Genomic DNA, 24,567 nt, shown 5'->3' with positions numbered 1-24,567 from the left:
TGGGAAGGGAGTGAGACAGGGTTGTAGCCTCTCCCCGATGTTATTCAATCTGTATATTGAGCAAGCAGTAAAGGAAACAAAAAAAATCGGAGTATGTATTAAAATCTATGGAGAAGAAATAAAAACTTTAATGTTCGCAGATGACATTGTAATTCTGTCAGAGACAACAAAGGACTTGGAAAAGCAGTTGAACGGAATGGACAGTGCCTTGATAGGAGGATATAAGATGAACATCGACAAAAGCAAAACGAGGATAATGTAATGTAGTCGAATTAAGTCGGGTGATTCTGAGGGAATTAGATTAGGAAATGAGACACTTAAAGTAGTACAGGAGTTTTGCTATTTGGGGAGCAAAATAACTCATGATGGTCGAAGTAGAGAGGATATAAAATGTAGACTCGCAATGGCAAGGAAAGCGTTTCTGAAGAAGAGAAATTTGTTAACATCGAGTATAGATTCAAGTGTCAGGACGTCGTTTCTGAAAGTATTTGTATGGAATGTAGCCATGTATGGAAGTGAAACATGGACGATAAATAGTTTGGACAAAAAGAGAATAGAAGCTTTCGAAATGTGTGGTGCTACAGAAGAATGCTGAAGATTAGATGGGTAGATCACATAACTAATGAGGAGGTACTAAATAGGATTGGGGAGAAGAGGAGTTTGTGACACAACTTGACTAGAAGAAGGGACAGATTGGTAGGACATGTTCTGAGGCATCAAGGGATCACCAATTTAGTATTGGAGGGCAGCGTGGAGGGTAAAAATCGTAGAGGGAGACCAAGAGATGAATACACTAAGCAGATTAAGAAGGATGTAGGCTGCAGTACGTACTGGGAGATGAAGAAGCTTGCACAGGATAGAGCAGCATGGAGAGCTGCATCAAACCAGTCTCAGGACTGAAGACCACAACAACAACAACGTTTCCGAAAGGCGTTGGGCACTGCAGCATTGTTCACTATTAACCCCCTTGTCATACTTTAGTGAGTCCGCTAGTGGAGATAAATACGCACCAAATGTAAACATCATGAGTCACACTCGGGGGAGCGAAAGTCAAGCCATACTTTTTTTGTGTGTCCGGTATGGCTGTATTTAGTACGTACATTATTCAAAAAACAATAGCAGGTCATAGAAAGGAAACATATACTTATTACCGAATAAATATACCGGAGGTAATGTTAAAAAATGTCCAACTGATGGCTACGAAAAGTGTGGAAAACCACTACGTGAAACACCTCTACGACTGCAAGTGCAGTATTGGACCCATTTTGCAAAACATATCAATCTGACGAGTAAGGAAAATAAGACAAGGATGTGCTAAGTGTGCATGGAACACGAAGTACGAAGCGAAACGATGACGTGGGAATACACGCAGTGTATAGTGGCGTTACATCTACCACAATGCCTTCGAAACTACCATGCCCTACAGGACGACTACTTTTTAGAGCTGTAGGTGTTTTCCTTCTAGCGCAGCATTTCTTCTTTTAATCACGTTTATTGTTGACGATGTATACGCTTAGGCATCGTGTTATTTCGTTCATTTTGAAGAAGTCAGACTTGAACATCCACGAAGATTATAATTTCTGTTGAAGTACCCCTGCTGTGTAAAAAATTATTTTTACATCTTGAAATATCATTTCATATATATATAAAGAAACAAGAATTAAATTAGTGTTAATGTCTACAGCAGCAGAGAGACGCGTCAACATGCCTCTGCAAGGAAGGACAGGGAAGGCCTGGGCAAATGGGGATTGAACCTCGTACATTAATGCACTTTTGAATTTTTGTTAATTAAGATTGCAGAAATTTTCTTTAGATCAGTGAGCACTTGACAGTAAAATTACATAACCGTAACGGTATAGGCTTTAAATAAAATCAGACTACTCTTAAAAGTTTTTAGCAGCGCGTAAAATAATGCACACAAATTCACTGTAACACCCAGCTGGACCTTTACTGGGCACATCCAGTGACATTTAAAACAATTTAAGGGATTTTTCAAGAAAAGATGTGTGCAACAACTGTAATAATAAATCTGAACGGGAAGCTTTTGCGTACACAAAAACTGTAATATGAAATTCTTACAAAGTGTTCGGAGCCACCTTTTGGTATTGCAAGCTGTTCGCAACGGGTGGTAGAACCCGTGACACTTCACAAGAAAGCAGCCCAGCAGTCCCAATTAAATGGTTCCAAAACATGCACAAGACTATTACCACAAATTAACACCCAAAATATGGTGTGGCAACAAATAGCTGAATCTCACACTGTGGGATTAGTTATAGGGATTAGCTGCACCCCTTCCTTCAGCACCATTCTGTTTTAGAATATAAAAAAGGACGAGTAAAAAAAATCATGGTATCAGATGATATGACAGAGAACTACAGTATATTAATATATTTTTTCTTCATTTACAAGAAATAGAGTTTTTTTTTTGGGGGGGGGGGGGGGGGTTGGAAGACCCCCGCCGGCCGGATTGGCCGAGCGGTTCTAGGCGCTACGGTCTGGAACCGCGAGACCGCTACGGTCGCAGGTTCGAAACCTGCCTCGGGCATGGATGTTTGTGATGTCCTTAGGTTAGTTAGGTTTAAGTAGTTCTAAGTTCTAGGGGACTGGTGACCTCAGAAGTTAAGTCCCATAGTCCTCAGAGCCATTTGAACCATTTTGGAAGACTCACACCAGCGCTCTTAAATGTGCAATTCCATTAACACGAAGAGAGTCCAGGCTGGGCCAGCTCCATCAGGCTGACCGCAAGAACAAAAAAAAAGTAAATGTATTGTGACTAGGGCCTCCCGTCGTGTAGACCGTTCGCCGGGTGCAAGTCTATCGATTTGACGCAACTTCGGTGACTTGCGCGTCGACGGGGATGAAATGATTATGATTAGGACAACACAACCCCCATTCCCTGAGGGGAGAAAATCTCCGACCCAGCCGGGAATCGAACCCTGACCCTTAGGATTGGCATTATGTCGCACTGACCACTTTTTTTTTTAAAAAAAATCTCATTTTGTTCGCTTTCGTTCGTTGTATCTGCTCGGGACGGACGTCGTAAGACACCCGTTTTAGATCGTTGTTGATCGGAAAACTCAGTTTTTTTCATTACAGAGGGCAGGTAACCCTATGACCGAACACGCTTTTTTTTTTTTTAATAACAGCGCGGTTCCGGACTGAAGCGCCTTTTTTTTTAAAAAAAAAGGGAAAAATGGTTTTGGAAGGTTTGTTTTTCTGCTTTTTTATTTTTATTTTATTTTATTTTTATACAAATGGATAAAAGGAAGGCCGTTCCTCTTCGGCTACATAAACAGAATAATAGGAAGTCGTCCCGTTACGACAAAGGATGCTCCATACTATAGCCCGCTGCGAATTTTTCGATGACTGTCTTCTCGTTGCTGTGTTGTTTCCGTTGTTTGTTCAATCTCAGAAAAAAAAGGAACTGGGAAGAGGTGCTATGGTTATCTTCTCATGTCATCGATAATCCAGCTGCGAGGCGGATTATGGAGTGCGCGCCAAAGAAAATTAGAAAAATATTGCCTATATTTAGGGTTCTTGACGATCGCACAATGTCGTTCGTTGAGGTAATACCAAAAGTCGGGTACCGTCTTTTCGCCATTACCGAAGAGGTAGTTAACAGCGTGGCCGCTGATCCACGTCACAGAGTTCGTTTTTGCTCTTGGGAAATAAATCTTATCGGGGAAAAGAAGTGATCGGATAGTTATCCTGTCGGGAGTCGTGCGTGTGAGAAAAGCCAATATCTGACGCACCAAATACCAAACGTCCTTTGCCGACCCGCATTCGAAACGACGTTCATCCGTGTCAATCACTTGGCATGTGGCACACAAGGGTGAAGCAGCTAGGTGGATGTGATGTAGGCGGGACTGGCACAACTGTTTCCCATTAACAGTTGCGTACCATGCAGATTGCACGTTAGTATCAAGGGTGGTGGCATTCACTGCCTGCCACACCGCGCGCCACTTGGTGTTGGGGTGTTTGCTTTCAATCACATTCGGCATCCTGTTCATTTGCATGGCAGCATATACCGCCCTCGTCATCATCAAGCGTGTGGGTAGTAGTGCGGTGCGGATGTAGCTTAATTCAAGGAAGAACTGGCTAATGTAGAAGAAAGGTGCTGGGATGTCCGATATCATCACAGGGGGTGCGAGTGAGATTGGTCGTAAGGCTTCCAGTAAGAGACTTGTGAGGCACGTCGGACTTCGTCGCCACAGTTGCGGGTGACAGCTGACGAACAGGGCCTTCGCTCTGGTCTGAACATGACAAAGGCCTAAACCCCCTCTGCTCCTCGGGAGGGTTAGGGACTCGTAACGAATCTTAAATAACATGCCCGTATTAACAAAGGATCCCAAAACCGCCAACATGCGGTGAGCCAGGGTAGGTGGTACGGGGAGTATCTGTGCAAAATGGGGGATACGTGACGCCAAATAGACGTTAGCATTTCGTGTCCGTTGCAGGAGGTCTAGATGTCGCAGACGGTGGTCACTTATTCCTGCTCTCATCTGATTCAATAAATGCCTGTAGTTAAGGGCTGTTGAACGCTTCATGTCAGATGTGAAATCAATGCCAAGACAGCGGATTGTGTCACTGATTCTTAGCGGTGCGACACTCTCGTCGGGTAGGCCTCTGCCTATAGACAGGGCGTGTGATTTGTGGAGATTGAGATGGCTCCCCGATGCCGCGCCGTAGGTCGCCACCCACGCCAGTGCTGCACGAACTTCGTCATTATTGTGAAGAAGGAGTACCAAATCATCCGCATAGGCAGTGCAGCAAAAAGTGTGTCCACCAAGGGATATTCCAGTCAGGCGTTGTCGGAGGCCGCAGAGGAGTGGTTCCAAGACGAGGGCGTACAATATCGCCGAAAGAGGGCAGCCTTGTCGCACCGATCGCTGGATCTGTATCGGCGGCGTAAGACGGCCATTATATAACACCTTGGACGTCACGCCGCGTAGGAAACACGCTGAGCTACTGTGCCAGCTTCCACGCAGCTACTGGGGGCGGACGCCGCAAGAAAGATGCAGCGTTAAGTCACACCAAGCTTTACACTGACCACAACGGCAAAATGTACTGAATGTCTTATTGTATGCCCTCATCCACTTGTCTCATCAAAGACCAACGCAGTAAATAATAAACATGTAATTAGAAAGGAAGTTTTACCACGGGAGGCTGAACCTTGTCAAACAAATCAAATGATTTAAGTAGCAAGATGATAATCAGCGGGTATCGGCTTCTCTCAGAGGTCTGCCCAGTTAACTAGCATTACCCAAGTTGGTGCACCTTGCAAGACACTGGCTAGTACAACGTGTCGTAATTGCAGTTACAACAGCGCTGCTGCACTGCTAAATGTAAACAACTTCAAGCTCGTCACCAGATGTTAAAGGAGAGACGTGGCAGCACGTAGAGTAGCAAATGGCGCAGACGGATATTTGCATCGTCACTTCTTAGGCCTCGGTGGAAAAGGCCCCCCTTCCCGCGGTGCCACAAGCTACGGCGCAGCCCGGCCCACGCGCCCTCCGCCGACGGCACAGCCGCCAACAAGGGACCGCCAGGTTCTCCGCACGCCCCACGAGCTTTCCAGCTAGGCACCACCTGGTCCTTAGCGGACTGCCTGCGAGAGAGAGTCAGATAACCAGAGACCTCTAACAAGGGGAAGGCCTCAGAGACGGCCAACCGATTCGGCTCAGATTTGGCAGGTCTCCTTGTGTACAACCTAAAACGAAGGAATCTAAGATATTTTGGCTCAACACCCACACGTTTTGGAGAAAATCACCCCTAAAGGTTATGACGAGCGATCGACTCAAAATTGGCGGGATCGATAGATAATTGTAAATAGAGCATTTTTTGTCATCAGGTATGGGGTCCGAAAACGCATACTTTTCCAGAAATCGAGGTAAGAAAGTTTTACAACTGTCACGTCTGTACCCACATGGTTAACGCCTGTTGCCGACAGCGCCGATAGCATGCTGGCACGGTAACTCAGCGTGTTCGGTCAGAGGGTTCGCTGCCCTCTGTAATAAAAAAACTGAGTTAATCTATCAACAACGAACTTAAACGGAAGTCTTACGACATCCGCCCAGAGCAGATTCAACGAACAAAAGCGAACAAAATGAGATTAAAAAATAAATAAATAGCGCAATGGCCAAGGTAACTGGCTGATAATCGGTAAATCCGGGTTCGAATCTCGAAGAAACCTAGCGGATGTTATTGTTTTCGTTTGTATTTTTCCATATCTCAATTGACAGGGATAGGAGGGTTAATAAGGTAAGTAAATCAATAAGGAAAGATAATAATAGGGCAGGCAAATTAATTTCCCAAACGCCGTGAGTTAGTAAAGTATTAAACTTTTAAGCCTTGTCACATGAAAGCAACTCCGAGTAAAAGTGCTGCGACTTCCTCACGAGGAATCACAGATAGCCAACCGTACGACGCTTGTTTACAGCGAGGCACGGGATAGAATGCACGCGGGGAGAGTTATGTTGTACTAGTTGCCTCTTCGTCATATCATAGAGAAGGAACAGTGTAGCTGTCGAAAGATTGCCTTCATTAGAGGCTCTTGGTGCCGTGAGTATATTTGTTTCGAATGTTTATATGAAAAGTACCATCCATGTAGTTGTTCGGAGAAAAGTGAGGACACGTAACAGTGACTGAAAGAGCCATTGTAAAGTGACCTGGAGTAACATTTTAGTTGTTTACTATCCCAAGAGGTTTGAGAAATTTATTTGCCTACCTTATTATCATTCCTTGTTGATTTACTTACCTTATTAGCCCTCCTATCCCTATCAATTGAGATATGGAAAAATACAAACCAAAAGAATAACATCCACTACGTTTCTTCGAGATTCGCAGCCAGTTACCTTGGCCGTTGCGCTATCGGTGCTATCGGCGAAAAGCGTTGACCATGTGGGTACAGAAGCGGCAGTTGTAAAAGTTCCTTACCTCAATTTCTGGAAAAGTATACGTTTTAGGACCCCATACCTGGCGATAAAAAATACTCTATTTACAATTATCTATCGATCCCACCAACTTTGAGTCGATCGCTCTTAATAACCTTTAGGGGTGATTTTCTCAAAAACGCGGGGGTGTTGACCCAAAATATCTTAGATTCCTTCATTTTAGGTTGTACACATGCGACCTGCCAAATCTGAGCCGAATAGGTTGGCCGTGTCTGAGGCCTTCCCCTTGTAAGAAGCCGCCCGTGGACGCCCTCTAGGCAAAGTTAAGCGCACACGAAAGCTGGAGCACGGCCCAAACAGTATCACGTGAAACAAATAAATGAGTATCTATACAAAGGGTCCGCATGTTGGCTTGTATGTAGACTGTCTCGCGTATCACTATGGCCTGTTGCGGAAACGTCGCCTCTAATCACTTAGGCAGGGATTTCGTCGAACTGAATGGTACGGTAGGGAGTTAATCTTTTAACGCCGAAACTCGTCATATGACGGACCAGCAAGAGCGTTCGTTCGCTACGGGACTCATCATATGACGAACCGAAGAAGGCATATCCTCACAGAGAACGAAACAATTTTTTAAAGAACTTCACTATTTTCATCACAGAATTATAAAAGTAATACAACCAAATAAGTTTCGATTCTTTCCGCTTCCATCTTATCATTTCCTGACTGTGTGTTTTGACTGAATACACAGGGTAATTTCACCAGATGGAGACAAACTACAGGAAACGATCCCTGAGCGGAGAAGGAGCAGAATAGGTCATGTGGACATATGGCCGGAAATGCGTCCCATGGGACGTACATCCATCGAAGTTGGAGATAAAACACCTTTGACAGTAAATACCCCCACACATGTACGAGTATAGACAGCTAAATGGAAGGGACCCGCTGTCACGCTAGATGCACACATTTCACAGAGCAATATGAATAAAACAGAAGCACTAACGGCAACTCATGCGTACTATAACAATCGTTTATTAAAAGGAATGTACATCAGTATCATAATATATTCAACTTTGGTTTGTGGGAAGACGTGGCACTGACGAACTTAGCCTAACATAGCACAGTGGATGATTTCGAATTAATGTAACTGAAACTGGCCGACAGCCATACCCCAGTGGTAACACCTGTTCCCGTCAGATCACCGAAGTTAAGCGCTGTCAAGCTTGGCTAGCACTTCGATGGGTCACCATCCAGGTCGTCCGCAGCTCGTGGTCTAGTGGCTAGCGTTCCTGCCTCTGGATCACGGTGTCCCGGGTTCGATTCCCGACTGGGTTGGAGATTTTCTCTGCCCGGGGACTGGGTGTTTTGTGTTGTCTTCATCATTTCCCCGTCATCATCATCATTCGTGACAGTGGCTACATTGTATTGTGAAAAACTTGCACTGCGTAAAATTTGGGACTTTGTAAGGGTGCTGATGACCGCGCAGGTGAGTGCCCAACAAGCCAAATATCATCATCAGCGTCCAGGTCTACCGAGTGCTGTTGGTAAGCGGGATGCCCTCAGCCCTTGTGAAGCCAAATGAGGAGCTACATTATTGAGAAGTAGCGGCACCGGTTACGGAAACTGACAACGGCTGGGGGAGCGGTGTGCTGACCACCCACCCCTCCGTATCCGCATCCGGTGATGCCTAAGGGCTGAGGATGACACGGCGGCCGGTCGGTATTTTTGGGCCTTCAAGGCGTTTTCGGACGGTGTTTGTTTGTTAGTAATTGAAATTAAGAGAGTGCGAGTTCAGTTTCTCAATGGGTAAGCACTTGATCCACCACTGAAGTAAGGTTCTGACACTCAACGTAAATCGCCCGCTGACTAAACTGTCAGCAGTGCAGGTAACTTGCAGGCAACTGTAGGGAACTATGACGCTGACGGCTGACGACTGCTGGACGGTAAATGAATGACGACTGTCCGGGAACTGCTGGAAATGGCCGATGGTCGGCGTGCGGTTGCTTGAATCGTGAGCTCGGCGTATGAATGTCATCTTGTGAACTATGTAGTGGATGCATCGAATACACAGCCGAAAATAAATGCAACAGCCTTGAGGACAATGTCATTTTATTAACAAGTGAGATGACGGGAAGTTGTCGGCCGGAGTGGCCGAGCGGTTCTTGGCGCTACAGTCCGGAGCCGCGCGACCACTACGGTCGCAGGTTCGAATCCTCCTCGGGCATGGATGTGTGTGATGTCCTTAGATTAGTTAGGTTTAAGTAGTTCTAAGTTCTAGGGGACTGATGACCTCAGATGTTAAGTCCCATAGTGCTCAGAGCCATTTGAACCATGACAAGAAGTTCATCATTGTAGGATCATAAGGTGACAAATTCAGACAAGATGACACACACATGTCACAGTAAACGGTGCACAAACAGTCACGTTGCCTCGCAGCAAACGTATGTGGAAGTGCACTGCTCTGCTGAAAAAGTAGATCATCTTCCTATCGAAGAAATGGCAGTAGGACGGAGATAACTGCCTGCGAAGTGTAGCAAGCACGGCTTATTTTACGTTGCAGAAACACCAAATGTGACCGTGAGTTGTAATTGATGGCCCCCACACCGAGACGCCTCGAATAGGACTTGTTTGGCGTGGCCGAATGCACTCTGGAATAGGCAGCTCACAAGCTCTACGCCATACACGTGTATGTCCACAACTCACATACAGACAGAACCCACTCTCGTCACAGAAGACAACAGAACAACATACCACTCTCCAGTCAATTCTTCTACGACACCAGAGTATCCATGCTTACCAGCGTCAATGTGTCAGTGGTAGCCTCGCCAGGGGCTCACGTGATCTGAATCATTCTGGTAGCAGACGGTTCCCAATGGTCCTTGATAGCACAGCAGTAGCACAGCAGGTGCAACATGTGAACGGATTTTGCCCCTGCATTATGTTCGGTCGGCAACTGCTGTTTGCACAATGTGTCGCTGTTGAAGGGCATCTCTACTACACAGACGTCCAAAACCAGATCTGTGGGTATGTGAATGTTCCACAGATCGCTGTTGAAAACTGCTACACAGAACCGAAACACTGTACCCAGTATGTCCAGCTATCGGTCGAGACCTGCATCCAGCTTCCGGCAGGCCCACAATGCGATCCCGTTCAAATGGCTGAAGCTGTTCAACAGGAGTAGGTATTTCGTTGGTGGGGCTAACACTGTTCACCTCTCAAAACTCAGTACGTTTGCTGCATGCTGGGTCAAAACAAGTAGCGCACTGACAGCCGCCATCTGATCGTCGATTTCCGAGCCAAATGATTCACTAACACTGCAACCATTTAGTATGCTTATGTTACACCCTGGTGCCACTGACCACAGTCCTTGAAGGTGCTGAATTTTTTTTTCTTTTTTTTTCTTTTTGCAATGTAGTTCCAGATTTTAGCGCTCTCTGTGGTGGCTGACGTAACTATTGGCGGATGCATCGCCTATTCGAAAGTCTTGGAGCGGAATCACAAAATAGTGCTTAGTATGAGCACCATCTATGTGTGAGCACCATCTATGTGTGAGGCGCTACGCTTGTGCTGCCTGGTATGTGGCTTCCTCTGAATATAACGTTGTGTAGCGCATCTGGCGGAGACACACACGAAAAGAAACCAGGAAAGTAAGAATATGCTGTCTGTACTAGTGTTTTAGCTCTGAACTCAAAGGGCAGTATTGTTACCCATGATAGCAGCGCGCTCACAGATGCGTACAAGGGGGATCGACTTCACTGTTGTTGCTGACTGGTGTGGACGTGTATCGTGTAGTGCATCGCTGAGAGGCGATAGCCCGGTGTACCAACACGGAATTGGCTGACATGGTCCTTACATGTGGACAGCCAGATGGAAATATGCAGGCAGCAGCACGCTTGTACGGGGAGAAGTATCCCTGCAGGCAGCATCCGCACCACAAATTGTTTGTAACAGTTTTTTGCCGTTTGATTGAGACAGGCTCGTTTATGGGATTGGTTGCAACTCGACCACGATATTATTGCACTTGGGTTCTTGTGGCAGTTACTGGTAACATGTAGTGATGTTGTAAAAAAACAAGTACAATGGTAACTAAGGAAAACACACCGCACTGTGAATGTTTACAGGAAAATGGTGCATGTGCTATCAAATGGTTCAAAGTATCATGGTGAAATATCACGATAAAAGCTAGCGATAAACCGACAGAAGCACCGTCACTCCCAGGCCCAACAATACTGTGGTCGACTAATAACAAAGATATGCAGGTGCGCCAGATGCTTACACAGTCCTTGGAGGAACAAGTATTGAGCACTGTGGAATATGTCCACTGTATCAGAGCTAGGCAGATGGCACACCAGCATGGGGTCAGCCAGTGGACTGTGTGGAACATTCCCCCCAATTCCCGCCATTCGTATTGCTTACAGCGCGTGAGGATCTTATTGCCTCCACAGCGACTGTTTTTATTTCGTCGTTCAGGCCACCACGGTGCTGCAATTTCTGTCATGCATCCTGTTCATAGATGAAGTTGCCTTTAGTAAGGGCGGAATCGTCAGCCATCACAACAGCCAACTGTGGGCTACGGATAATCTGCGTTATAGATGGTAGATAGGACGGGGATGTATCCTCGGGGATTACTGGTGGCTGCCTTGTAGGATCAGTCATCCTTTCACAACGCCGCACAGGCGAAGAACATCTGCACTTCCTGTGAGTGATCCTGCCTCCCCTGCTTTGATGGTGTGAGTAACGTGGCTATTACGTGATAGTACCCCACTACAGCCGACTTCTGCAGGCTTCTCGACAACATCTAGCCGGCCGGAGTGGCCGAGCGGTTCTAGGCGCTACAGTCTGGAACGATGCGACCGCTAAGGTCGCAGGTTCGAATCCTGCCTCGGGCATGGATGTGTGTGATGTCTTTAGGTTAGTTAGGTTTAAGTATTTCAAAGTTCTAGGGGACTGATGACCTTAGAAGTTAAGTCCCATAGTGCTCAGAGCCATTTGAACCATTTGAACAACATCTATCCCTGCTGATGGATCGGACGAGGTGGTTCAGCCGCATGGCCCAGCTGTCGGATCTCAACCTTTTACAGTATATTTCTACCTGTGGGACACCAGAAAGAACATGTGGGTGCTAAGCCCACCCCAAACGTGCATACACTGGAACAACAACGCATTCACACTGCCTGTAACGACTCTGGGTAACAGACAGCACTTCTGAATATCTGTGCCAATCGCTGCTGAGTCTTGTTCGTGCCTACTTATTTTCCACAGAAAGGGTTTATTGAACAGCAGTACAAAAAACTATCAGTCTTACAATGTGAGAATTTTGCATCACTACAAACAGCACACAGAATACATATTCGAACAGATGTCTTTGAAACATTGTTTTACACTTACAGAAAACGAAATTGATTAAAAAATCATTAAACGCAGTCTTTCACATACGTAACACCTCCTTGATGGGAAGTTGAAAAGAGAAGTGTTAAAGTTCTTGGACGGAAGAACAATGACAATACAAAAAATAATTAATCAAAACAAAACTTAGTTTGTACACCAGCAATGGATTATTCACTGTTCCATCTTCTCTCCTCCCTGCTGTTGCTGGGTGGTAACTGCAGGAACACCCATCTGCACAGCTTGTATACTTGCTCCACTGGAGGGAGAGCCTTCTTTGGTGACTTGATTGTGAGGACACCGTCCAATGACAGTTGCGTCTGCACCTGTTCAGTCACTACGTCCTTCGGCAGCAGTTAGCGATACTGCATGTGGCGCGATATGTAACCGTGCTCACCTTGACACTCTTCACGTTTTGCCTCTATCACCACACTGTCGCCCACCACTTTTACCGTCAATTCCTCCGGTTTGAACTGCTGGACGTCTGGATTAACTTGAACCCTTCTTTGTTGTTCTGGATGGTAGATATGCCAGAGTTACGAGCCACCAAATGACGCCATGGTCTGTAGTAACAAGACGGAGCAGGAACGACAGACAGACGAGGGAAAAGCGAGTCGTCATGTGTCAGCCCCCAGCCGGAAAGCTGATCGGATAATGACATTCGGCGGTCGACATCGTCCAGCAAGTGTGGGGGATCATCTGTGTCAAACCTTCTTCAGCAATTTTTTTTCTCACTGTATCCTAATGAAGAATTCCTTTGCTTGTAGTAAACTTTTCCATTTCCATCGTTGAAAAACACGATAAATTAATCACTTTTATACAGATGGCAACACATGGATCTTATGAAATAGCCTATTAGAGAGGTCGTCTTCGAACATCTTGTCTAACGATGTTCTTATCATAGCATGTCGTGCGCTGCATTGTACTGTACTGGCATGGTGAGCTAATAAATACCATGCAGCATAGATACCATGGATTTCCGGCCAACCGTCCATACGACCGTTTTTTCTTCTTATCCTCTCGGTGATCTTTTTCTGCATTTTTGTCCCCATTAAGTAAAATCATGATTCACAAACACACTTTTACGGTTCAAAATGGTTTAAATGGCTCTGAGCACCATGGGACTTAACTTCTGAGGTCATCAGTCCCGTAGAACTTAGAACTACTTAAACCTAACTAACCTAAGGACATCACACACACCCATTCCCGAGGCAGGATTCGTACCTGCGACCGTAGCGGTCGCGCGGTTCCAGACTGTAGCGCTTAGAGCCGCTCGGCCACCCCGGCCGGCACACTTTTATGGAAATGGTCAGTCACAGTCATATTTCTGTTAATTTTTCTTGTGTTTCTAGACTGTCGAGTGATAACGAAACTACAAAATAAAATTATTGCTACAATAGCTCGTGGATATCGCAATGACATAGAAACAAAATAAAACTGATTGTCAATAATAATATAGAAAAAAGTAACACAACCATCAATCACATACAATGGAAAAGCAGTTAAGCTGTTAAGCATACCTGGAACGTAGATTTAGTAACGTATACTATCCGCTGTTACGTTAAACTACTTTCATAGTTCATGCGCAGTTTGTTGGTTTGGAAGGGAACCAAACAGCGAGGTCAGCGGTCCCACCGGATTAGCGAAGGATGGGGAAGGAAATCGGCAGTGCCCTTTCAAAGGAATCATCCCGGCATTTGCCTGAAGTGATTTAGGGAAATCACGGAAAACCTAAATCACGATGGCCGGACGCAGGTTTGAACCACCGCCCTTCCGAATGAGAGTCCAGTGTGTTAGCCACTGTACCACCTCGGTCGATAATGTGCGGTGATTTGTAAGTTAATACATAGATGACAACAGAAATACGTATTTTTCCACAGTCTAAATCGAAAAGAAGGATGGGAAATGTGTACTATCATTTCGTCACGTCTAGACCGGCATCTTTCGACCATTCGCTGACACAGTACAGTATTTCCGTTTATAGTGGAGCCCGTTCACGCGGGTGATGGCGTACCACTTACGGCCATATTGTGCAGCTATCGCTAGCGATAAATTGCTAACCTACATACGATGATGTGAAATATCTTCGCAGATATGTTATTAGAGAGCCAGAGCGCAATGCTGGACAACGAATGTTCAACGGAAAAGAAAGTTAATATGATGTGCCCCCAGGAATCGTAATACAATATCTACACTATAGAACTAAAGAAACTGGTACACCCACCTAATGTCGTACAGGGCCCCCTCGAGCACGCAGAAGTGCCACAACAGGACGTGGCATGGACTCGACTAATGTCTGAAGTAGTGTTGGAGGGAACTGACACCATGAATCCTATAGGGCTGTCCGTAGAGCACGCGGTGGTGGAGATCTCTGCTGAACAGCACGTTGCTGTAACACCACGTTCAAACTCGCTTAAATCTTGATAACCTGCAGCGGTAACCGATCTAACAGCTGCGCTAGATACTTGTTGTCTTATATAGGCGTTGCCGATCGCATTGCCGTATTCTGCCTGTTTACATATCTCTGTATATGAATGCGCATGCCTATACTAGTTTCTTTGGTGCTTCAGTGTATAAGTAGTGTTCTTGTACATCACTGAGTTTTGAATCAAATGAGTGTTTTACAACCAATAATTAAGTACATTGTTTTTATGTTTCAGAACCCTGTTGCCACAGCGTTTGAGATATTTTGGATGATTTTTGAACCGATCCTATTCGGCATAACAGGCACACAGATAAAGTTCAGTGAACTGGAGGGAGACGTTGTGTCACTGTGCATTGCTTGCCTCATAACTGCTTTCGTGGTAAGTGTGAATAATCTACTATCTGCCGAAACAGCAGGGTAAATGTTAACAGCTTGTCTACATTATGTTGCACATGGATGTACAGGGTGACCCAATGCTCTAATTCACGGAATAATGTAGGCAGAGAGATAATAATTGACACACATGCCTGAAATGACGTGGCGTTACATTGAAGTCAAAAACCAGTGTAAAAACTGGTCAACAGTGGGCCTTGACAGTAACACGCCAATGACGCCAAATGATAATCATGTATAAAACGAGATGTAGTGAGAGAGGGAGTCGAATCATCCCTAGCCTGGCTGATAAAAAAAAAAAAAAAAAAAAAAGGCTCTGAGCACTATGGGACTCAACATCTTGGGTCATAAGTCCCCTAGAACTTAGAACTACTTAAACCTAACTAACCTAAGGACAACACACACACCCATGCCCGAGGCAGGATTCGAACCTGCGACCGTAGCACTCCCGCGGTTCCGGACTGCAGCGCCAGAACCGCACGGCCACCGCGGCCGGCTCTGGCTGATAAACACCTGCTGGAAAGTATGATGGGGGATGGCGCTCCATACCATATTGCTACATGTGTGAAAGATCTCTTGTGCATGTCTTTTGGTGAGGATCTCGTTCTGAGCCGACAGGCCATCATGCTTGATTTCCCAGGTCCCAAGACCTCAGTCCGTACGATTATTGGTTGTGAGGTTGTCTGATATCACAAGTTTACCGCGATTGTTAGATGCTAAAAAACAACGTCCGACCGCAGTATGATGTACAGTGGTGTCCACAACGTTGTCCGTCGACCACGGGTATCTTTAATGGATGATGGTATATATGTTGAACATCTGTTACAAAGAACGTCGCCTTTGCTAAAAATCAATTGTTATGCTTTTGCGTCATATGAAGCGCCATATACTGATGATATACTGCACTTTTTTCGTTTCACTAAAAACCAATGTCATTTCAAGCATGTATGTCAACTTTTATCTCTCTACCTACATTATTCCGTGAAGTGCCGAGTTTTCAAATATAAACGGACTTTTGGGTCACCCTGCACGTCTCCCGTTTGAAAAGATCAGTGCCTCGTTTTACTCCTGAAGCGTAAGCGACGTCAGCGCACTAACTGTGGTTGCAGCTTGAACTTCAAAAATGGTTCAAATGGCTCTGAGCACTATGGGACTTAACATCGATGGTCATCAGTCCCCTAGAACTTAGAAATACTTAAACCTAACTAACCTAAGGACATAACACAACACCCAGCCATCACGAGGCAGAGAAAATCCCTGACCCCGCCGGGAATCGAACCCGGGAACCCGGGCGTGGGAAGCGAGAACGCTACCGCACGACCACGAGCTGCGGGCGTACAGCTTGAACTAACAACTGTAAACAACTGATGTGCATTCGACCCGTCAGTTCTGTGCAGGCAGTGATAAGCAGCGGACGTGCGGTTGTAGTGTGTCAACGTTGCAGTGTCATAAATAGAAATGGAACAACATATGTAAATCAAGTGTTCAAAATATTCTCCAGAATGTTTTGAGGAAGAGAAATGTGTGTACAAAGTTTGTCCAGTACATCTTGACTCCCGAATAATGCCGCATGGACGCCTGCTGCCACTTGTTTGAAGTGCAAAACCCAGACGCGTCTTTTTTGGAAGCGATCTTCACGGGTGATGAGACTTGGTGTTATCAGCAGGAACCTACCACAAAATTACAAAGCGCAAAAATTCTTATGAAGGGTCAACGCGTTGCTGACATATTCATCATTGAAGCCAATGTGACACGCGAGTTGAATGGAGCCTCCAAAGAAGGAATTTTCTGACAGTTCCACATAGTTGTATGAACGTTTCGTACGTCGTATTCAAGTGAGGGGGGACTATGTACGGGGTGTTTCAAATTCATTTTACACGCTTCTAGAGGTTGAAGAGGGGACTTAGCATATCAAGTTTTACATAGGAACGCAGGTCCGGAAATGTCATCCAACGGCGCTACACAGCATCATAGATATAGGCCCCGACTCCTGTAAATTATGTACATGCAAGGCGAGCTCGTGATTATGTTCAAAACAAGGATGATGGACTAGGATAAATGTACCAATTTGTCCCTGTATAGGAAACGAACGAGTAGAAAGTTATAAGTGTATATCGTTCTGATATGTTTGACAGTGGAATGCATGTACAGGAACTGTTGTTGCTAAGATTTTAGGCTAGAGAAGTTTCAGTAGTGGTGGTATGGAGCAAAACAAGAAAAAAAGTCTAGTAAACATAGGCTCCAAAATGCGTACCTTAAGAGCTATGAATACTTGTTCAGTAGAGAAGAAGTGGTTCACACTAGCGAAGATAAACATGTGCTCTTAGCTCCTCAGCTATGCATTTTATAGCCCATGTTATCTAGGCATTTTTCTTTGTCTTGGTCCATCTTCGTCGTCTTCGACCTCTCAAACTTCCACACCCTACATTTTTAGCAACAAGAGTACCTGTACATGTGTTTCACAGTCAGAGGTATCAGAATGATTTCCGCTTGTAACTTTCTACTCGTTTGTTTCAGAACCAGAGACCCTTACCTAAAAATTATACACTGATCCATCTCCATCATTTTTGAAAGTTTGTAACATCATCAGGGACTCACCCAATATATACATACATTTACATGCACCGACACCTATAGCTTTGACGCTCTCTAGCGTCGTTGGATGACGTTTCTGGACATGGGTTCCCAGGTAAAATCTGATCTACTAAGTCCCCTGAAAACCTCTAGAAGTGTGTTACATGTGTAGAACACTTGAAGCAGTAAAACCACCGTATTAACTTTTCTCTATTTTTTATTAATGAAGCCTCGAAACTTCTTGGGATGGGTATCTTAGCAATGTACTAACAAAATTACCTTTTCAACTTATCCGAGAGTTTTATTCGAGCGAAAAGTGGAGTCAAACGTGGAATTTCAATGAAGTGATGAAAACGCAGCGGAATAGAGCAGATTGAACGCTTGACAAAGGCATCATGTGCACATGTTACATAATTTTCGGTGCATTCTTACTGCAGTAGTCCAAATCAAAAGCCACTGTGATCACTTTATCCAGATCTTTGCCACAAGCCGTTCCATTCAACTGTGCTTTAATCACTTCCTTGAAATTTAAGGAGTGACATCATTCCACTGGTCCGTGTAAATAAAGAACGAAATAAATTCGCTGAATGAGAATAACTTTGCATCAGCTGCAGTGGGTACAGGTGTTATACCCGTTGCTGAGATATGAAAATTGGTGTCGGACCAGGACTGGAACCCGGATTTACCGCGTATGGCGAGCGATCGGCTTACTGTTTTTCAATCTCATTTTGTTCTTAATTGATCGTGGTATTTGTTCGGAGCGGACGTCTTATGATACTTGTTCAAGTTCATCCTTGATACATTAACTCAGTTTTTTTTATGACAGAGGGCAGATAACCCTCTGACCGAACACGATGAGCTACCGTGCCAGCGTGTTAGGCTATCTGTGCATGCCTCCTGGACCGACCCAAACGTCCATAATCACACTGTCTACAGCCCTATAAATACAACCCAGTGAAATGATGTCGCCCCCCAAATTTATGATGGTGGTGGTAGGTTCCTATGAGACCAAACTGCTGAGGTCGTCAGTCCGTAGCCTTACACAGAATCTAAGCCGGCCGTTGTGGCCGAGTGGTTCTAGGCGCTTCAGTCCGGAACCACGCGGTTGCTGAAGACGCAGGTTCGAATGCTGCCTCGGGCGTTGATGTGTGTGATGTCCTTAGGTTAGTTAGGTTTAAGTAGTTCTAAGTCTAGGGGACTGATGACCTCAGATGTTAAGTCCCATAGTGCTCAGAGCCATTTGAACATTTGAACTTAATCTAATTTAAATATCTTCGACATTTCGCGGCCCTGTCAGCAACTGTATAAATATTAATTTTAATTTTAATAATCAACAGCATCAGTTGCACCGTTTACCTAGAATTTACCTAGGTTTCAGTCGGGATAACGCAACCTTCTTCAGAATAACAGTAACTACCGTTTGTCGATAGTGGACATCGTCCAGTACAGCACTCGTGGCTGCCGCATCGCGGTCGCGAAGTGGGGCCGAGGCAGTTACAGATACGTTTTATGGTCTGACGATAATTTATGGATTTGTCGTTTTAGCTTGACGATGTCCACTATGGACAAACGGTAGTTACTGTTATTTTGAAGAAGGTTGGGTTGTCCCGACTGAAACCTAGGTGAATTCTACGTAAACGGTACAACTGAGGCTGTTGATTATTAAAATTAAAATTAATCTAATTTAAACCAATTTACGCTAAAGACAACACACACACCCATGCCGGAGGGAGGACTCGAACCTCTGGCGGAGGGAGCCGCCCGAACCGTGGCACAGCGCCTGAGACCGCGCTGCTATCCCGAGCGGTTAAAATTTACGGAGACTGGTGCTCACCCAGAAGAAAACGAACTTCCGTGAAACTCCACATTTGCACTCGGTTTCGAATAAGGGAAGAACGTACAACAACACACCAATTTCTATTTTGTGAAATACGTCTCTGCAGGTACAGCATTTGTAGACATATAGGTTGTCCGATTTATCTCGACCACACCTTTTTGGCCAGTGACAAAATAAAAAATGTATCAAGCAGATGATCCTTAGCCATCAGGGAGGAATTAACTTTATGACCGCTTTTTCTCTCATTTTCTTCGTTACGAAGATATGAACGACAATACCACTTTTTCAAACAGAGCCCTATGTTTCTGATTTTTTTTTTAATTCACACCCTTTTTCAAGACCTGTGCAATATACAGAGTGATTGTAGTTAAACTCTCAAAACGCTGTAGAAATAACACCACTGGTCATAATGACGTCAAATTGCAAAGGAATATTATCCGAGAAGGGGGAAGACGTATGGCAAAAGAAAAATATAGTTACAAAATTTAGCAATACATGGAGCTGTAAGCATCATAATTTAATAGTGATTGACTGCAAATGACAAATGACTCATACAACAATGCCTAAGGTGTACGTTTGACGTTGAACAAACTGTACTACTCAGTGTGCATGGATGTACAGCTGCGATACTCTTAGTTACGTAAGCTCTTCTACCACGGCAAGGTCATATCACATCGGATGGGAAAAACCGGTTTTTCATTGTCATGAGGCCAAAACCGCAACAAAGCATAACTCATTACGGTTTTTAATTGTCCTGAGGCCAAAAACCGCATAAAAAGCATCAATCACATCGGTTTTTAATTGTCCTGAGGCCAAAAACCTTTCTGTTTTGTACACGGTTCCCCCAGGCATCTCCAGTCCCCAGGACTGCCATGTCCTTCGCAAGGTCATCCATCCAACGCTGCCTTGGTCGTCTAATGGTGCATCTGGTGTTTGGTTTTCTCTCAAGTGCTTTCTTTCCCTGTCTTTCTTCTGTCATATGGGCTGCATGATCTGTCCATTGTTTTCTTTTGCTCTTCAGCTTCTGCAGTATTGTTGGTTGTTGCATCAACAGGTAGATTTCTTCACTCTTCCTCTTTTCCATTCTCCTTTATTTACGAACGGTCCCCATATCTTCCTCAACATTGCTCTTATTTCAAAAATTAATCGTTTTCCCTTTTTGCGTTTTGGCATGCTCCATGTTTCTGAACCGTACATGACTGCTGGTCGTATCATTGTGTTGTATATTCTCATTGCATTTACGTACACATGACGTGATTAAAAAGGTAACATGAAACTGAGTCTGACTTCTATGTATCAGAACAGGGGAAAACTTAACTCTCCAAGTTGCCGGAGTTGGCAGTAAACAAATGGATACAAGGGAAATGCACACCTTCATTTACGCTGTAACATCGGCGTTGAGCGCCCTTAACCTCCTTCAACCGGTCATTCGGTAAATTGTTTTCAGTTGAAGGCTTGTGAGAGTACGATGTACACTAACGAAGAAAATGTACTGAGCCTACTTTCTCTTTAGTTTTTCTTAGCATGTCAACACTGATCCACAATATTCTGGCGCAACGCAATCTGACTGCTCAAAAAAGTTACAACCTGACATCAAATAATTAATTCAAAAGAATGGCCCTGACTAAAAAGAAATCCTAATAGTAACATATACATTTCATTGAGCACTTACCTCACAAAAATCTTCATTGCGCGAACTACTGCAATACAGCGAGCGTCAGTACTGCCAGATAAATAAAAGATACTAACTACTAAAGCCACTAACTACTAATAGGCATGTGGTTAGCAAAGGAAAGATTGTGTTGCAAACCAAATACTGTATTTTTTACCTTAATAATGTGACATCCACTACAAAGATATATAATCATGAATAATTGCCAATCTCCAAGTCGGATATTTCCAGATCGATAGCCAACGCTAACACTTCAGACCTCTACCCTCCATCAATGCTAACTTCTCACATTTAACATCCATTACTACAGGCTGTTCACCTCCAACTGCCCAACAGTACTTCCATCACTGCTCGCGACTAACTTTCAACTGCCCAACAATACTGGTGATTAACTTCCAACAACGAGTCCAACCAGCCACAGAGTCTCTTACAAAGAAAGCGCAGTCAGTGATCCAACGCAAAGCGCTACACAGCGTTGCCAACACAGAAGCAGCCCACTTAGAACTGGAAGTCTGCTTTAAGTTTTTAAAAGAGTGATGATTACTGAATGGTACACCGTGTCACGTTTTTGAACGGGTCTTGAAGAGAGGAAATCGATTACTGAATAAAAAATATAGGGCGCTACTTAACAAACGGGTACGGCTGTTCCTGTCTTCGTAACGAAGAAAGTTACAAGAAAAATCATGGTTGCTTTTTGTCCCACCCCTTTGGTACCTAAACAACATTTGCTTCATACACTCCTGGAAATTGAAATAAGAACACCGTGAATTCATTGTCCCAGGAAGGGGAAACTTTATTGACACATTCCTGGGGTCAGATACATCACATGATCACACTGACAGAACCACAGGCACATAGACACAGGCAACAGAGCATGCACAATGTCGGCACTAGTACAGTGTATATCCACCTTTCGCAGCAATGCAGGCTGCTATTCTCCCATGGAGACGATCGTAGAGATGCTGGATGTAGTCCTGTGGAACGGCTTGCCATGCCATTTCCACCTGGCGCCTCAGTTGGACCAGCGTTCGTGCTGGACGTGCAGACCGCGTGAGACGACGCTTCATCCAGTCCCAAACATGCTCAATGGGAGACAGATCCGGAGATCTTGCTGGCCAGGGTAGTTGACTTACACCTTCTAGAGCACGTTGGGTGGCACGGGATGCATGCGGACGTGCATTGTCCTGTTGGAACAGCAAGTTCCCTTGCCGGTCTAGGAATGGTAGAACGATGGGTTAGATGACGGTTTGGATGTACCGTGCACTATTCAGTGTCCCCTCGACGATCACCAGTGGTGTACGTCCAGTGTAGGAGATCGCTCCCCACACCATGATGCCGGGTGTTGGCCCTGTGTGCCTCGGTCGTATGCAGTCCTGATTGTGGCGCTCACCTGCACGGCGCCAAACACGCATACGACCATCATTGGCACCAAGGCAGAAGCGACTCTCATCGCTGAAGACGACACGTCTCCATTCGTCCCTCCATTCACGCCTGTCGCGACACCACTGGAGGCGGGCTGCACGATGTTGGGGCGTGAGCGGAAGACGGCCTAACGGTGTGCGGGACCGTAGCCCAGCTTCATGGAGACGGTTGCGAATGGTCCTCGCCGATACCCCAGGAGCAACAGTGTCCCTAATTTGCTGGGAAGTGGCGGTGCGGTCCCCTACGGCACTGCGTAGGATCCTACGGTCTTGGCGTGCATCCGTGCGTCGCTGCGGTCCGGTCCCAGGTCGACGGGCACGTGCACCTTCCGCCGACCACTGGCGACAACATCGATGTACTGTGGAGACCTCACGCCCCACGTGTTGAGCAATTCGGCGGTACGTCCACCCGGCCTCCCGCATGCCCACTATACGCCCTCGCTCAAAGTCCGTCAACTGCACATACGGTTCACGTCCACGCTGTCGCGGCATGCTACCAGTGTTAAAGACTGCGATGGAGCTCCGTATGCCACGGCAAACTGGCTGACACTGACGGCGGCGGTGCACAAATGCTGCGCAGCTAGCGCCATTCGACGGCCAACACCGCGGTTCCTGGTGTGTCCGCTGTGCCGTGCGTGTGATCATTGCTTGTACAGCCCTCTCGCAGTGTCCGGAGCAAGTATGGTGGGTCTGACACACCGGTGTCAATGTGTTCTTTTTTCCATTTCCAGGAGTGTATTTTTTTTATTTTGGTTTTGGATAAAAAGTTTTTTGAGGTGCTTAAGATAAATGGGACACCTTGTATATTGTTTCGAGCAAATGTTTAGTTCCTTTTTTTTTGTCGAATAATACCTCAATTACGACTCTTGCGAATCTGACAGTCATAACTGTCTGTTACAAGGTATTGTTTCTTCAGTGACTTGTGTTTCGTTAACCTTCAGACATAGACTGTTCACAAATACAGAGTTTTACAACCAAGCGACGTTCATGGCTGGTAGGACAGATCTTCCTATTTATTCCTATTTTACTATTATTCTCGTGTGGTTTTAGCCGCTTGTAGTGTCGTATTCCTCTTCTTAAGTTAATTATAACAACGCTTCTCTCAGTGGTTCCACAGATTTGTGTACATTTTCTGATGATTCCTTAGCTACTGCACTCAGTATTTAAAATTTTGTGCCGTGCGAAGTGGCCGCACGGTTAGAGGTGCCATGTCACGGATTGCGCGGCCCCTCCCGCCGGAGGTTCGAGTCCTCCCGCGGGCATGGGTGTGTGTGGTATTATTAGCATAAGTTAGTTTATGTAGTGTGTAAGTCTAGCGACCGATGGCCTCAGCAGTTTGTTCCCCTAGCAATACACACACATTTGAACATTATTGAAATTTAGTGCAACCTGTGGAAAAATTTGATCGTACAACAATTTAAAAGTGGTATGCGCGAGAAACAATAATATAATTAATAATATATATGATATTGATGTACTCACAGTATGATATGTGTTTAAGTTTACCACATTTATAGAGATTTACTTTTATTCTGTTTCAGTTACGTATTTTGGTGACGATTCTCGTGGGATTCGGTAGCAAGCTCAATAACAAAGAAAAGATTTTTGTCGCTCTGGCCTGCATGGCTAAAGCCACAGTGCAGGTATGTACTACTGCTGCATATACAACTGCTAATATTCATCGAGAGCAAAGCTAAGGATATTGATTTATGCCGTGTAAATAGCTCTAAGAATAGAAATATGATGTACAGCATGATGCTTAGAATAAAAGGCTCCTGCCAGTCACATTTTAGCTTAAGCTGCTGTGTGGTCATACTGCCTATGGGTCATGTATATTTACACTATTTGGCTTCCTAATATGTCGTTTCGATGAAATACCAAACCTATGCCTATTTTAGATTCCACATAGGAATACACATAACTTCTAGGCTGCTTACTTTTGACTGTAGCGGATTTTTGTTTGTTTG

The 24,567-nt window shown here is 45.0% G+C and overlaps 1 protein-coding gene across 1 annotated transcript in view; it reads left to right on the top strand.

The window, feature by feature from the left end:
• Window positions 1–24,567, top strand: part of LOC126234859 (sodium/hydrogen exchanger 9B2-like) — a 178,182-nt gene that overhangs the window by 128,962 nt on the left and 24,653 nt on the right. Inside the window, exons 9-10 of the mRNA XM_049943600.1 lie at window positions 14,939–15,082; window positions 24,142–24,243. Coding sequence (XP_049799557.1) covers window positions 14,939–15,082; window positions 24,142–24,243 — 246 coding nt within the window. The remainder of the gene's footprint in view (window positions 1–14,938; window positions 15,083–24,141; window positions 24,244–24,567) is intronic.

Source organism: Schistocerca nitens, chromosome 2 (assembly GCF_023898315.1).
Source record: "Schistocerca nitens isolate TAMUIC-IGC-003100 chromosome 2, iqSchNite1.1, whole genome shotgun sequence".
Lineage (NCBI taxonomy): Eukaryota > Metazoa > Arthropoda > Insecta > Orthoptera > Acrididae > Schistocerca > Schistocerca nitens.
The sequence above is the reverse complement of the archived record's forward strand: the minus strand, read 5'-3'. Positions and strand labels throughout refer to the sequence as shown.